This window comes from Oncorhynchus masou, chromosome 6 (assembly GCF_036934945.1).
Source record: "Oncorhynchus masou masou isolate Uvic2021 chromosome 6, UVic_Omas_1.1, whole genome shotgun sequence".
NCBI classification, from domain to species: Eukaryota; Metazoa; Chordata; class Actinopteri; order Salmoniformes; family Salmonidae; genus Oncorhynchus; species Oncorhynchus masou.
This window is the reverse complement of record NC_088217.1, coordinates 33752450-33769746: the sequence shown is the minus strand read 5'-3', so window position 1 is coordinate 33769746 and position 17297 is coordinate 33752450. Positions and strand designations below refer to the sequence as shown.

General features: G+C 43.8%; 1 protein-coding gene across 1 annotated transcript; it reads left to right on the top strand.

Annotated features, from left to right (window-relative positions):
- Positions 1 to 1097: 1097 nt before the first annotated feature.
- Positions 1098 to 16718, top strand: LOC135541945 (SWI/SNF complex subunit SMARCC2-like). Its single transcript, XM_064968463.1, has 25 exons — positions 1098 to 1208; positions 2057 to 2176; positions 2511 to 2596; positions 2812 to 2893; positions 3246 to 3338; positions 3455 to 3524; positions 3680 to 3749; positions 4054 to 4129; positions 5288 to 5535; positions 5813 to 5937; positions 6171 to 6230; positions 6465 to 6633; positions 7197 to 7268; positions 7431 to 7544; positions 8091 to 8244; positions 8504 to 8623; positions 8731 to 8793; positions 8995 to 9253; positions 9463 to 9624; positions 9788 to 9849; positions 10354 to 10480; positions 10601 to 10758; positions 12572 to 12706; positions 12916 to 13303; positions 13471 to 16718. The coding sequence occupies exons 1-25, from the start codon at positions 1098 to 1100 to the stop codon at positions 13527 to 13529; spliced, it is 3183 nt and encodes a 1060-aa protein (XP_064824535.1). The 3' UTR covers positions 13530 to 16718.
- The last annotated feature ends 579 nt before the right edge of the window (positions 16719 to 17297 follow it).

Below are 17297 nucleotides of genomic sequence, written 5' to 3'. Positions count from 1 at the left end.
AAGTAATTATGTTTTTGTTTGGTTTGCTTTTGGAAACGTTAGCTTGCGTGTACAACTTTCCCTGACATCACACTTAGATTGTAATTTTCGATTTACCTGATATTGTCAGATGGCTAACATTCGATGTCTGCGAAGGCTTTGTCTTCTAGCCAAGATATGAAATGCAAACATAATTGACTGTGGCGCATATAATGCACACACAACAACTTCCAGTGGTTTCATGATGACTGAAAACTCAACCGTGGGATGAACGAGTGACACATTTCTGGGCAAGAACATTTCAAATTCATTCATTCTTTCCTCGCCCCTTGCCCTGCAATTGTCAACTTGTCAGAGGTCATGCATGATATGTCATCAGAGGTGTCCACTTAATTTGAGGGCTGAGGGGAGAGGTTGTGTCTTTTAAGTGTTTGGAAAGCAAACTAATTTCCACAAATTAATCTAACTCTGGGGAAGTGAATAAAGGGCCTCATTGCCAAAATCCCAAGTATCCCTTCAATCTTTTTATCCTTGAACGTTAGGCCAGTAACCGAAGCTGACAAGGTAAAAATCTGTTATGCCCCTGAAGAAGGCAGTTAACCCACTGTTCCCTGGTAGGCCGTCATTGTAAATAATAATTTGTTCTTAACTGACTTGCCTAGTTAAATAAAGGTTAAATAAAAAATAAAAAACAGGGAGACCACAAGATGGACATCTCTTTTTCATGTGAGCCCTGGCGAAATACAACTCGGAGACAGAACTGCTATAATAGTGAGCAAGCACATTTTGGTCTGAAACCTAACGAACTTAATTAAATAGCAATAAATACCAGGCATACATAATGCTTGTTTTATGTAGAAAATACATATTTATAATGTGGTAATGATTTCTCTCATCCCATGTCAAAACATAATTTAGAAAGGTAGGCCTACATTACATTCAATGTGCACTCTCTGGTGTCCGTGTTAAAAACGATGCAGACATTATTAAGCACTGCATTATCTTTATGCAATGGCGCCACCTATTGTATATTTATTGCAACTACAGTGGCAGTAATGGGCCCACCGACTGCAGTATCTTCTTTCCACCACCAGGTCGCTGTCATTCTGCAGACAAAGATGGCGGTGCGGAAGAAAGACGGCGGCCCGAACGTAAAATATTTCGAAACGTCTGATACCGTCTCGCAATTCGACAATGTCCGCGTTTGGTTGGGCAAGAATTATAAAAAGGTACTGCCTGTTTTTTTTTGCTAAAGTAACAAATACACGCATTCATATTATCATAAATGAAGGAGAGCAATCCTAACACCAAAACGAGTGAGCAAAGAGAAAGGAGAAGGAGGGTGTGAGATGAGATGGGTTGCAGGACAGTTCAGCGGTTTAATCCACACATTCACGAGACTGAAACAAAAGGATGCTGCGAAAACGTCTTGGGGAAATTCCGCGTTGCAAATTATGAACATAAATCCATGTTACTACCCCCTTTTAGTAGAGGGGAGTGAATGGCCTGTGTTGCAGGTTTTTGTTCAAGGGGAGGAAACCCAACTGGCTATCTAACGGTAATTTCATTGATTGCAGATGTCTATACTCCGGCTACCGCACCGGCAGCGCAAGTGCACAAATCCAGATGTTGAGCTGTCTTTTTACCGGCGCGTTCGGTTTTTATCTTTCACCCCATTGCACGCCATGTTCTTTTAGGGCAATATATGCGCCTTGAGTTTTAATGATCCGCCCCCTTTTACCCCTTCCCAGATGGTGTGCAGAATTTTCTCATTATAGTGTTGCCAAAAAGCCCTGTCTATTGTCTCAGAGCATGCGCTCAGCTCTACCATTCTCAACCTGGCCCAGACAGAAAGAATGCAAAGATTAACGTAAAGAAACCTGTTGTTTCTTTGACCATCAAATTAATTCTGCTTTTGTTATTTGTAGTGTTCAAACTGTCAAAGTTCTATGGCGGATATAGAAAAAAAAATCCTATTCTCTCTCTCGCTATCGCACATGCACACACAAACTAAACTTAAGTTACAATGTCTATTTATTGTGACATTTCCATGTTAATCCTCTCTCTCATCCCTCAGTACATCCAGGCGGAGCCCCCCACCAACAAGTCTCTGTCCAGCCTGGTGGTCCAGCTGCTGCAGTTTCAGGAGGAGGTGTTCGGACGACACGTCAGCAACCCACCTCTCACCAGGCTGCCGGTACAAACATACACACACACAATTGGGTGTTGTGCTTCCCCTATTACACTATTCTAGGGCTCGCGAGTGGTTCAGCGGTCTAAGGCACTGTATCTCAGTGCTAGAAGCGTCACTACAGACCGTGGTTTGATTCCAAGCTGTATCACAACCGCCCGTGATTGGGAGTCCCATAGGGTGGCGCACAATTGGCCCAGGGTCGTCCGGGTTAGGGTTTGGCGGGGTAGGCCATCATTGTAAATAAGAATTTGTTCTTAACTGACCACCTAGTTAAATAAAGGTTAAATATATATATTTTTAAAGAATATTGTATCTAACCCTCTGTCTTTCTGTTCAGATGAAGAGTTTCCTGGACTTTAAGTCTGGTGGGGCTCTCTGCCACATTCTGGCAGCAGCCTACAAGTTCAAGAGTGATCAGGGCTGGTAAGAGTTTCATTAATGTCATTAGATTTTGTTTGGCTCACTGCACATACATTCCCTTCAAATGAATTGAACTCAGTTGTATAGTTGAAAAGTTCTGTTTAAGATTAAACAAAATAGATTGATTGAGATGTTTTCATTTTGACAATGATGTATTTTTATTGAAATATTTGACGAGGTTCTTTGAGATTTTTGACTCCTGTCTGTCTTCATGGCAGGCGCAGGTTTGACTTTCAGAATCCTTCTCGGATGGACCGCAATGTGGAGATGTTCATGACTATCGAGAAATCCCTGGTACAGGTCAGTCTGCCGTGTTCTCCTTTGGAAAACTTTATTTATCTATTGTTCTGTGTCCCTCTCTTTCTTATTCACTCTCTCTTTCTTATTCACTCTCTCTTTCTTATTCACCCTCTATTTCTTATTCACTCTCTCTTTCTTATTCACTCTCTCTTTCTTATTCACTCTCTCTTTCTTATTCACCCTCTCTTTCTTATTCACTCTCTCTTTCTTATTCACTCTTTCTTATTCACCCTCTCATTCTTATTCACCCTCTCTTTCTTATTCACTCTCTCTTTCTTATTCACTCTCTCTTTCTTATTCACTCTCTCTTTCTTATTCACTCTCTCTCTCTTTCTTGCCATCTGTCGATTAGAACAACTGTCTGAGTCGACCAGTGATCTACCTGAGCTCTGACATTGAGGCCAAGCTGCTGGGGAAACTGAAGGACATAATCAAGAGGCACCAGGTAGGCTTGTCTTCACTGACCGAGTGATGAAACTGTATATGGTGTACACATACAGTGCAATACAATACAACACAACATACAAACACAGTTAAGCAGAGTTTGTTTGCTGCCAGCAGGGCTCAGTGACTGAAGACAAGACATGCAGCTCCCATGTGGTGGTTCCCATCCCTGCCAGTCTTGAGGAGGGTGAGTCAGTCTAACATTATGGATCAAACGTGCCCTTGAGCAAGGCACTTAACCTTAATTGCTCTGTATAAGAGCATCTACTAAATGACAAAAATGTAGTGGCTTGAAAATGAGGCCCCTCCCTCTCTCTCTCACCAATCTCCTGGTTGGTTCAGAGGAGTGGGTTCGTCCGGTGATGAAGAGAGACAAGCAGGTGCTGCTCCACTGGGGATACTCTCCTGACAGGTAGGTACTGTCCATACTGGGGCCTCAGCCTGACACAGTCAACTCAATCTTAGCCTTTAGCAGAACAGCATGCTTTAACACCTGTGATACTGACACTATTGAGTAAAGTCAAACAGTGAATGTAAACGAACATGCTCTCTAACCCATACCCACATCTCCTTTACCTATTCATGCATCACGACAAAAGCAAACAGTTCCACACTGTTTTTCTCAGCCTGTGTTATAGCACCATGTTGTGACATGTAGTGCACTAGGCTGACACTAGTCTCTGACCTCCATCTGACCTCTGTCCCCTGCTGCTCAGCTATGACACCTGGATCTCAGCCAGTGAGGTGGAGGCAGCTGTGGAAGATCCGCCCAGCCCAGAGAAACCCAGGAAGGTCAGCACACATAGCTGTCTTCCTCTCTTTCTGTGTGTAAAGGGCTGTGCCCAAAATCGTTCTTTCCTACTAAATACAAACGTTCTCTACTATGTACTAACCATACTGCGTAGCCTACTATTTAGAACATCCTGATAGTACCCGTCATTCATTCGTTTTGGACAGCTCGCCTCGTCCCCTTGTCAAACACACTTGGGTCTGAAATAGACGATTCTCGTCCTCAATAGCATGCAGCTAATTCATATTAGATGAAGAGCAGAAATTAATATGACATCCTTACATTTAAAGCATACAACATTTTTGAAATCTCATATACCATAAAACTTTCTATTCGCATATATACAGTAATCAGCATACTATTTATTATGCAAGTACCGGTATCCGGACACGGCTCTCTCTGTCTCTCATATATACATGTAAGAAATGATTAACATATATACATGTTTATGACCAGAGTGCGAATTACACCGTGATATTTGGGGGGGTCTATATGAATTTGTTTTATGGGCCTAATAATAAAGATATCATTTAATGGTAGAAATGAATTACCTTTCAATGTGGCATGGGCACAACCAGTCACAGTGTTTACATCTGTTTGTCAAACAAATGACTTCAAAAAGTATGCATGTTCAACCACTCCAAAACAATCCAAACAGTGCATTGCATGTACACTTACGCCATTACAAAACACCAAACAGTGTGCCTAATGACATTCAGCCATTGATAAGACCGACCTACAATTGATGCATCTTGCTGATAAATTAAACTTTTTTGTAGGCTGAAAAGTTGGGACGCTGAAACTGTTCCGGGGAAAACGGGAAGGGTCACCCAAATACACACGCTCAATTTAATACTCTAGGCTACAAATTGTAGGCCTGTTACCATGAACTTCAAATAGGCCTACCGGTAGCCAGTGATGTCGTGGTATTTGGACACTTTTATTGTAATATTTACCACTGTAAAACATATTTACCACTACATTTTAAGCAAATAGTATAATATTAAATTAAATTAGCATTATTTAGAGACCCTTCCAAAGTTGGACTTTTGTTGCATTTAGGAGAGCTAATGTCTCATTCAGAGGAGCTGAGCCCCTCCTGGCTCCTCTGTAATTCACACCCTGTTTATGACCTCATATTAAAAACTGTGTTTCTTCAGGTCCATGCCAAGTGGATCCTGGACCTGGACCAGTTTAATGAGTGGATGAATGAGGAGGACTATGAGGTCGGAGAGGGGGGCCCCAAGAGGAAGAGGATCTCAGCCAAGACCCTGACGGACGAGGTGACCATCCCAGGGGACGAGCGCCGGGACAAGAAGCCCGGCAGCGCCAAGAAGAGGAAGCGCTCACCCTCCCCCTCGCCCACTCCAACATCCCAGGAGAGCAAGAAGAAGAACACCAAGAAAGGGTATGTGTGTGTGTGTGTGTGCGTGTGCGTGCTACCCTACTACCCTTTGTTTACTACTGTATAGGCCAGCCCAGGATGATGCCCTTTGTAGAGGTGTCATTGGGAGATCTGTAGATTGCTGACACACACTATGACTAAGAAATACTTGCCTTTAGATGCTATACAGTATGACTGACTGTGTGTGTGTGTGTGTGTGTGTGTGTGTGTGTGTGTGTGTGTGTGTGTGTGTGTGTGTGTGTGTGTGTGTGTGTGTGTGTGTGTGTGTGTGTGTGTGTAGGCCCACCACCCCGTACACTAAGTCTAAGCGAGGCCAGAGAGAGGAGGAGCCAGAGGATCTGACTAAAGATCTGGATGAACCATCACCTGTACCTGCTGTAGAGGAGGTCACCCTACCTAAGACAGGTACACAACACACACACCTGTTCAATACATGACATTTTGTTAGTGAACATTCTAACTCACACATACACTTTATTATGTACGATTTTGACTTAGACAATTGGCTTATCCTCCTGATATTTACGCTGGTTGAAACATCAGTATCATCATTGTGACTGAAGGTCAGGGGTTGAACTAAAGTCTTGTGTCACAGGAAATGCAAACCCCCCTCCCTCTCTGTCTCTGTCTCTCTGTAGCCAACACTAAGAAAGACTCTGAGTTGACACCAGTGAAAGGAGGTACCATGACAGACCTGGGTGAGTTCCCTGAACTACTTCATCAATACAATACTTTCTATATTTGTCCATATGTACAGATTATTTAAATGTTTTGCTGTCACAGTATCCAACCTGATGCACAACACACACATCACATCATAACTTTACATCTCAGTGTATACACTGTCTGCAGGGTGAGGTCACTATATTTTAGCTTAATCTATCCTTTCTGTCCCCCTATGTTCATTATCTCCTCTTTTATCTATTGAACAGATGAGCAAGAGGATGAATCCATGGAAACTGCAGAAAAGGAGGAGGAGGAGGGCTCTCCGAGTGTGAAAGGAGAGCCAGTGAAAGGGTCGGACCTCCATGAGGACAACGTGACTGAGCAGACCCACCACATCATCATTCCCAGCTACGCTGCATGGTTTGACTACAACAGGTAGGCTACACATCCCCCCCACCCCCGAATCATCAGCCTTATAGTGTCACGCTTTAGAGTTTGTTTCGTGCAATTCTACACATTTGGCCATGGGGTGTTGAGAAGATTTTACAATTTTATAACTAACTTCATGCAATTCTACTCATTGTGCCATGGAGTAGAGAGGACAATGAACTGTTTTAAAGCACATTTCCTATAGTTCTACACATTTTGTCATAGGGTGGAGAGAAATGTTTGCAGTTTATAATATAATATCTGAATGAGACAAGCTAAATCAATGTGGGTCCCCTGGGCGGTAATTCGACCATAACAAGTTTAGATAGCTATCCGCTAAACTAACTTAGCAATCTAAGAAATGTTAGCTGACATGGTTAACTATCAGTGACTGACATAACAAGAAAAAAGCAGCTGATGAAATTGAACCTTGTGTATTCTACTATTCCCTAACTGGGGGGGATTGATCCGAGGGTGGGAGCTGCCAGTTGCCCATCCCTGTTCTAGAGAGATGCTCCTAAATGGTATAGCTAGTCTACTGTATGTTAACCCCGTTCTCTCTTTCTCAGTGTCCATGCTATTGAGCGTAGAGCCCTCCCAGAGTTTTTCAATGGCAAGAACAAATCCAAAACCCCTGAGATGTGAGTAAACCCATGCTAACATATTATTATTACACATGCCTAGCTTATGCACTCCTCTGTGCTATGCATAAAACAACATCTTTCACACAGCTTTAAGGTTTGGAGTGACTTGACTGTATATTCACTGACAAGAATTTCTATCTCTCCTATATCTCTCCACAGTTACCTGGCCTACAGGAACTTTATGATTGACACTTACAGGCTGAACCCGCAGGAGTACCTCACCTCCACCGCCTGTCGTAGGAACCTGGCCGGAGACGTGTGCGCCATCATGAGGTTAGGAGGACTTGCTGCACACAGGACATTTACAACAGTCGCATTACAGTTTACTCTGTTTTGTCATTCTTATAAGAAGAGTATAATACTAGCTTCGTGAAACCAGACCGTTGCGCTCAGATCATGCTGGTTTAACACTGTAACAAGGGTGTCAAACAAATTTTGCCCCGGTCGCCGCATTCGGTCTTCAACGAGGTCCGGAGGGCCGCACTGAAAATGGATTATATTTCCTTGCCGTCAAAATGTGCAAAAATTAGTCCTCTGGTCATCATGGAATTTTTGATGCTGCTTGACTGTCTAGCTTTCATGTGTTTGATTAGCGAGATGGACACGGTCAAGAAACGGTATGAATGTAGGTCCATTATCATTTCTACACAGTTTCCCTTTGGTTTTAGACATTTTAAAGTTTATTTTAGTTTAAAAAAAACACCTTTAGACCAGATTTGACACCCCTGCTGTAGTACATTGTGTACACACTGTCATCATTGTGTATTCTTTTCTTTTCATCTACTTCCTGCAGTAACATTTACCTCCTCCTCTCCTCAGGGTGCATGCATTCCTGGAGCAGTGGGGTCTGATCAACTACCAGGTGGACTCAGAGAGCCGGCCCACCCCCATGGGCCCCCCGCCCACCTCCCACTTCCACGTCCTGGCTGACACCCCTTCCAGCCTGGTGCCCCTGCAGCCCAAGGCATCCCAGGTACACACACACACACACACACACACACACACACACACACACACACACACACACACACACACACACACACACACACACACACACACACACACACACACACACACACACACACACACACACACACACACACACACACACACACACACAGAGATAAACACATGTGCACGCAGAAACACAAATTGTATCTATATTTTGGTTCTAAATGTCTCTATTTGACTGTAGCTTCACTCCTCTTACCTTCTCTCTCTGTCCCCTCTAGACTCCGGCGGCCCAGCAGATTCTGTCATTCCCAGATAAGGTGAAGGAGAAGCAGCCAGCCGACCTGCAGAACTTTGGCCTGAGGACAGACATGTACAGCAAGAAGACTGGGCCTCCTAAGGTATGGCTCACAACACTGCAGGACTGATGAGGATCATAATGCACTGTATAGCTAACTATTAAAGAGTAGTGATGTGTTTCAGTGATATTACTTCTACCTGTCTACAGAGTAAGACTGCTGCCAATGCCATGCGAGACTGGACCGAACAGGAAACACTACTGCTGCTAGAGGTAACTAACAGCTGTCTCCTCCACTTTATTATCATTCAACAGAATGGTTCAACAAAAGGCCCTTTAAATCCAAATCAACTTAAAATTGAAAACGTGTTGAGAGGAACAAAAACACACAAAGCACTTATCTGAAAACAAAATCTAAGGCTTAATATAACATTATAATTATTAATATCAATCATATCATCCCTCCCCTTTCAGGGTCTGGAGATGTACAAGGATGACTGGAACAAGGTGTCAGAGCACGTGGGCTCACGTACCCAGGATGAGTGTATCCTGCACTTCCTGCGTCTGCCCATTGAGGACCCATACCTGGAGGACATGTCCTCGTCCCTGGGCCCCCTGGCCTACCAGCCCGTCCCCTTCAGCCAGGCAGGCAACCCCGTCATGAGCACCGTGGCCTTCCTGGCCTCCGTGGTGGACCCCCGCGTGGCCTCCGCAGCCGCCAAGTCTGCCCTGGGTGAGGGGTCAACTCACTAACTAACCGTCGGTCAGATCACACAGTAAAGACGGGCCTGATTTGTGTCAGATAACTGTTTAGTTAACCGTTATTTACCAGGAGGTGTCTTGAAGTTTTTTACATTTTTTTCTCTCAAGAGAGACATTTTAGAGATGGATTGTGTATTGGGTGTAGCGTTCAGCTGTTTCTCTCTTCTCTCTCTCTCTCAGAGGAGTTTTCCCGTATGAAGGAGGAGGTCCCAGCAGCACTGGTGGAGGCCCATGTGAGGAGGGTGGAGGAGGCGGCGCGGGCTAGTGGCAGACAGGACCCCCTCTACGGCCTGGAGGGCAGCGGCATCGCAGGCACCAGCCTGGAGGAAGGAGACAAACCTGGTACAGCTTCCATCTACTATTATCTAAAACTATAGTCATCTTTGGTCATGTTTCCACATAAGTATGTAGGTCAATAGTTTATCAATCTGAATTGAAAAACGAGTTGCAGGTGGGGTAGACGTAAGGGTGGCTGACAACTCATCTGTCTTTTCTCTGCTTCCAGAAGAGAGCAGTGAGGAGAGTAAGAGTGACAGCCAATCCAGTGAGGAGAAGAGGGAGACCAAGGTATGGTGTCTGTTTGGACTTCTACTGTACCTGTGTTTGTGTGGTCGAGTCTTCTGGCAAACCAGTTCTGAATTGTCTATGATGTGATGATCGATACTCAAGTATCAGTAAGGATGGCCTCCCGAGTGGCACGGTCTTCCGGGTTAAGGGAGGGTTTGGCCGGCAGGGATGTTCTTGTCCCATCACGCACTAGCGACTCCTGTGGCGGGCTGGACGCAATGCACGCTGACACAGTCGCCAGATGCACAGTGTTTCCTCTGACACATTGGTGTGGCTGGCTTCCGGGTTAAACGGGCATTGTGTCAAGAAGCAGTGCGGCTTGGCTGGGTTGTGTTTCGGAGGACGCACGACTCTCAAACTTCGCCTCTTCCGAATCCGTACGGGACTTGCAGCAATGAGACAAGACTGTAACTACCAATTGGATACCACGAAAAAGGGGTAAAAAAAAATCAAAGTATCAGTAAAGAGCTGACCTTGTTGTCCTTATCCCCATGGTGATAACAGGAGAATAAAGATGGAGCCATGGAAGAGGATGAGAAGCAAGGAGAAAACGGGAAGAAAGAGGAGGAGAGAGGGAGAGAGGGAGAAGGAGAGAGAGACCGAGAGTCTGAGAAGACAGAGACAGAGATGGGTAATGTTTATGTCTGTGACTGAATTTGAATGTCTCTAAACTCTGTAAAATAGTGGATTCTGTCTCTCTTTCTCAGACACTAAATTAAGTGTGATTTCTATGTTTCCCACTCTGCATTAGGTGAGAAGGAGAAGGAAGGGAAGGAGGCCTTGGAGGAGGGCCAGAGAGAAGGAGAGAGCGAAGGCGAAAGGAAGGCGAAGGTGGAACGGGATGTGGGAGAGGGGAACCTGGCTACCGCTGCTGCCTCTGCCCTGGCTGCTGCTGCCGTCAAAGCCAAGGTCTGACCTCTGACCCTTGTTTAGCATGATGCCCCTAACCACAGATCTAGGATCAGATGCTGTATGTATCAAGCTTCTCAGAGTAGGAGTGCTGATCTACGGTCAGTTTTTCCATAGTTCATACAATTACATTAGGAGGCACCTGATTCAAAATCAGCTCTCCTAGCCAATCCCCAGGGATTCAAAAATAGGCAGAGACAGCGGATCCGGGGGTAACCACCCCGTCCCGCCCACCTGGATCCCTTTTCCCCACAGCTGAAGATCTGAATCATGTTCTGATTCTGAAACGTCCATGCAGCGTCTGCATACCAATCATTTGATCTCAATCAGTTTCATAGGATATGCATTTAGATCTTATTGAGTTATACAGTGTTGTTTCCAAGTAGCCTACAAGTAAGCCTGTTCTGAATTATATACAGTGGAGCAATTTGTTTGCAGATAGTGTTAAACTGCATAGCTTACCTGTGTTTAGTTTCATTCACAGCACATATTTTGCCTAACACGCTGTTGAGGCCACATGAGAGAAAAATGTGACCATTCGTACAATCATCCTAAAATCTCATAAGAAATGAGGTGGTATTTTTTGTCTTCCAGTAACGTTATACAGTCGGAAAGTATTCAGTCACCTTGACTTTTTCCACATTTTGTTACGTTACAGCCTTATTCTAAAATGTATTAAATTGTTGTATTTTTCATCAATATACACACAGTACCCCATAATGACAAAGAAAAAACAGGTTTTTAAGGAAATGTAATATCATATTTACATAAGTATTCAGACCCTTTTCTCAATACTTTGTTGAAACACCTTTGGCAGTCAGGTTGGATGGGAGCGTTGCTGCACAGCTATTTTCAAGTCTCTCCAGAGATGTTCCATTGGGTTCAAGTCCGGGCTCTGGTTGGGCCACTCAAGGATATTAAGACTTGTCCCGAAGCCACGCCTGCTTTGTCTTGGCTGTGTGCTTATGGTCGTTGTCCAGTTGGAAGGTGAACCTTCACCCCAGTCCTTCAGGTGCCTTTTGGCGAACTCCAAGCGGGCTCTCTTGTGCCTTTTACTGAGGAGTGGCTTTCGTCTGGCCACTCTACAATATAGGCCTGATTGGAGGAGTGCTGCAGATGGTTAGCCTTCTGGAAGTTTCTCCCATCTCCACAGAGGAACTCTGGAGCTCTGTCAGAGTGAACATTGGGTTCTTGGTCACCCTTTTCCCCCGACTGCTCAGTTTGGTCGGGCAGCCAGCTCTAGGAAGAGTCTTGGTGCTTCCAAAATTCTTCCATTTAACAATGATGGAGGCCACTGTGTTCTTGGGGACCTTCAATGCTACAGAAATGTTTGGTACCCTTCCCCAGATCTGTGCCACGACACAATCCTGTCGCGGAGCTCTACGGACAATTCCTTCGACCTCATGGCTTGGTTTTTGCTCTGACATGCACTGTCAACTGTGGGACATTATATAGACAGGTATGTGCCTTTCCAAATCATGTCCAATCAATTGAATATTCCACAGGTGGACTCTAATCAAGTTGTCAAAACATCAAGGATGATCAATGGAAACAGGATGCACCTGAGCTCTATTTCGAGTCTCATATCAAAGGGTCTGAATACTTATGTAAATAATGTTTTTTTGTTTAGTATTTTTTTCACTGTGCAAGAAAATACAAAAAACAGTATATGTTCAGTTCAGTATATTTCTGTGCTATTTTCACATACTAAAGATTATTTTCTCTACCCTTTCTCTCCCCTATACTTCTCTCTCTCTTCCTCTCCACCCCCATCTCCCTCCCTCCCTCCCTCTCTGTCTTTCTCTCTCCATAGCACCTGGCTGCTGTGGAGGAGAGAAAGATCAAGTCTCTGGTGGCTCTGCTGGTGGAGACTCAGATGAAGAAGCTGGAGATCAAACTGAGACACTTTGAAGAGCTGGAGACCATCATGGACCGAGAGAGGGAGGCTGTGAGTCAGGCAGTAGCGAAGCATTATGGGGGATCTAGTTTAAGTGGACCAGTTGGTTTTGCTTTGTTGGTTGGACTGCGCATTTACGTGTGTGTGTGTGTGTGTGTGTGTGTGTGTGTGTGTGTGTGTGTGTGTGTGTGTGTGTGTGTGTGTGTGTGTGTGTGTGTGTGTGTGTGTGTGTGTGTGTGTGTGTGTGTGTGTGTGTGTAGTTGGAGTACCAGAGGCAGCAGCTGCTGGCAGACCGTCAGTCGTTCCACATGGAGCAGTTGAAGTATGCAGAGATGAGGGCGCGTCAGCAGCACTTCCAACAGATCCAGCACCAGCAGCATAGCCAGACTGGAGGCCCACACCCCGCCCCGGCTCCCACGGGCCCCCCACCCCAGGGCCCCTCAGCCACCCAGTCCCAGCCGGCCCCTAGTATCCCTGCACCACAAACAGCTCCCAGCCCAGCACCCTCTGCCTCCTCCGTCCCCATGACTGGCCCTTCCTCTGCCCAGGCCCAGCCCACTGAGCCCCAGCCGACCCCCAGTGGTCCTCACTCCTCACCTCCCCGTCCGCCAGGCCACTCCAGCACCAACACCACCCCAACACTCCACGGTGAGTCACATTTTGTATTTGACCAACTGTGAATTTTCAGTAATTACCTAATACTGTATGAAGGTGATCATGTGACCCATTGGAATTAACTTGAACTGTACTGTTGAATGATTTTGCACTATGTTTGTGTTACACATCTCAAATTCTTCTCCTATTTTTGAACCCAGAGTCCAGCGCCCCTGGGGATACACTCCACTCCTCAACCGCTGCTCCCACTCCACAGTGAAAAGAGAGAAAGAAAGAGAGAGAGGAGGGAGAGAGAGGAGGGAAGAAGAGAGAGAGACAGGAAAAAGGTCTTGGCAAACTGAATGACATTGACCACTTTGTACCTATGAATTCTGCCTGTATCATCTGAAAATGAAGAAGTCAAACTGAAGGAGATACAACAAACTTTGATCATTTTTAACATTTGGACGATTGACATGCGAAAGAAAAACAAAACAAAAACATTCCCTACCGGAATGAATATTGGGTGGAAACAACCCCCTTAAAATTACTCCCAACTAAAAAGAAAATGCAAATGAAGAGTTTTCAAACGAACAGTCTTCTTTTTACAGACACAAGTTGCTTAATTACTTTCCCCCTTCACATCGGACCCAAGGTTAAACCAAGAGAGTATTGTCATGTAAATACGCCACCTGACCTGAGGATATGAAGAGAACTAAAGGACTCTTGTCTTAGCAGTCCTCTGAATAGTGGTGCTTTTGTTTTCTTCTATAGTGTACTGAGGGTCAGATGTTCCCAGCCATGTTCACAGACATACCTACCTACCTATTCTCCCAAGGTACCCTAGTAGGTACTTAGAATTGAAAGATGATTTTTTTTTTTTTAAGAAAAAAAGATTTGCACTTTGAAAATATGTTTCTCCGGTGGCCATATCTGAAGACAAATCATTATTAACTAAGGGCTCTATTCAATTAGATCCGCTTTAGACAACATCCGCAAAGCTGTTGTTGTGGCTGTGTCAGAGGTGGAACTGCGTTAGAGCTGTCAAATAGCACAAGCGGCTCCTGGCATTATACCTAAAGCGTACATTGCCATTGGCTGCATGAAGTAGCATTAAGGGCTTTAGTTCAGCGTTACACCCTGATTGAAATTTAAAAGGCAGTGTTCCCGCATTAGCAGCGACTGTGTTCACGGTAAACACTGCATATGTCGGCTCAATCGGAAAATACCATTGCATTTCTATCCTGGAATCTGTAACACTTCAGCTTTACAGATTGAATAGAGCCCTACAAGAATACCATGCAGCCTTGTTTACAAGTTTAAATACAGGAATGTGTGATGTAATCTACAACTCGATTAGGCTGATAGAAATCCTCATTATTTCGTTGAATGATTTTCAATTTGAGCGTCATTATTTCTATATAGCCTAGCCATTTTCTCATTCTGAACTTGTAATGTGAGACGGGTATGACTACCTGACAATAATCAAGAGCAGCTGCTCACCGATTTGACAGTTCCAACACCGCCAAAACATCAGATATGTGGGTGTCGGCTATCGCCGCTTAACGCTTGATCTGATTGAATCTGGGCCTAAATTGACCTGAAGCACATAATTGTTTTCTTGTTTTTAACTTTTACTAGGATGTCATAGTTTCGCAATATGAGATCATCAAGCTTGTTGTCCTATGTTAGTGAATGTGGTGTTATAGAGCTTTGGGGTTGGCCTGTTGGTTAGATGTATCCTAAACTAAAAAGTATGTGTGAGGGCAATGAAAACGAATGGTATTACTCTTTGTAATAATATGTATTCCACTTGAAAACGGTCTCATCTGGCCCTACTGCCATTTCAGTTAGTAAGACTATGTACTGTTAGCTGGATTTTCTGTTTACAATGCTGACAAATGATTCACTCCAATTTGAAGGGACAAAATCCCTATATTACTGAGCATTAGAAACCACTTAAAGTATTGATGAAGGGCAACATACTCCCAGAGTTACAGTGCCCCCGAGGACCCACAAGGACCAGGTCACAATGTCCTAAAAGTCCTCATTTTAAAGGGACAGTGCAGTCAAAAACTTTATTTTCCCTGTGTTTTATATGTTTCCACACTATGAGGTTGGAATAATGCTGTAAAATTGTGAAAATTATGATAATCCTCCTTTAATTAGTCCCCTCACTCAGACCACATCGACAGTCCGAGCAACATTCTTGCTTGAGAAATTGCTTTTAGCTAAGAAGCTATTTTTGTTTGTTTTCAGTTAGAATGGTCTAAAATAATCAGGTACTTAATTGTTATCCAGAAGTGATTTGATATTGTATAAAAACATCTTCAGTGGCCCTTCAACTCTATTTTGTTTTTGAACATTCATATCTGAAACACTTCTGAAACAGTTGGGCTTTTATAGAGCAGATCGTAATCATAAGACAAGCAGTAACTACACAGATATGATTTGTATTCATGTCTGCGTCATATTTGGATTCTGTCAGTATGTCCAGTATGGCTCGTCAGTATCAGTCAATCATACCATTGTAAAGATTATACTCTAAAGTAATGACTGGATGTAGGCTCCAGAAGAACCCTATTAGCAACTTCAGACATAAGACATCACCGTCACAACTCTTCCTTCATTGATAAACCGACATCCATTTTAATCATGTTTGCCATTTTCTCTATATAAGTCAGTGGGGTGTAGCCGGAGTTTTGGAAATCCAGATTTTTATAGTTTGTGTTTTTCCAATGACAGGTCCAACTCACCTGAAGTGATTACTATGTAATGGAAGTGGCTTTACTGTTACAAAAGAACTGTGCAAGTCAAGGGATCTCAAGACAGTTCAGTTTATAGAGAATTCTGTCCATTAATATTTGTAACAATATCTTTATGTATCCTATTTTTATATTTTTTGACTGTCAGGTTTTCCATCTTGTTTCTTTGATATTACTGTTTGCATCTAATTGCTGTATTTTTGTAACCTCTCACTGTCATGTGCGTGGTCCTAATAGGTCACAATGACCTGTCAGTCAGTGTGACTGTGAGCATGGGTGTGAATGCATGTCATGAAGATCTGTTTCCCCTAAGAGTTCCATCTTCCCACAGTGTTTGATAAGGGCTGAGGGATTGTGATGCTCATAGTTTGGTATGTCTGTATGAGAACACGCACCAGCACATCACACACATTCTGACAGTGTCATATATACTCTGATGAAACTTGTCCAGATAGCCAGTGTTAGAAACTTCACTAGTCGTGACCATGGATGGACTGCTTTGGTCTCCATTGTTACATTGTGTGGATTTCGTGATATGAAATACATGTCCGTCCAGATTGTTTTTCATGATTGCACAGTAGAAATGAACCTTTCCTCAGTTAAACCGTTACCGAATTAGTGTCAGTTGCTCTGCAGTTCGTATTAAAGGTTTTACTTACAAAAAGTTTTAAAAAACCATGTAATAAATGTGACGTGTACAGGTTGGTCATTGTTGCCATCTTGACTGTACCATGGCAAACTTCAAGCTATGACAATTGTCTTCAGTGTAGTTCACTAAGAATTTTTGGCAGTATGACTATGGCTCTAAACACTCATTCCTTAAGGAAGGAAGGAAGACATCTTTCACTGGTTGTTGTTACATTAGGCCTACAGAAAGAATCCACCGCTCCATCTGCAATGCAGGCACCACAAGAGGGCAGGCTGTGAGTGGCATCTTCCATACAGGGTCCCCCTATGCATGGGACAACCGTCTTGAACATTACGGTTTATTTTCCACTGAACTATCACCTAGTACTAAACAGACACCCTGCAGACTACAAAGACCAAGCAATCACCTTACAAGGCCTACTGCCTCAGGGCAGCTAGTAGACTCATACCTGCATTACCATAAAAAGGGCTAGTGTAAGTACTGCAAATACCATAGAGGGCCACTGCAATAAAACATACCCATCTTACCATAGCACTACTGCAAAAAAGACACTATGACAATGCTGAGTAGGCCTTACATTACAGCCCTGTTGAATAATATTCAAATTACCTTTACATTTGAGAGAACGCCAGCA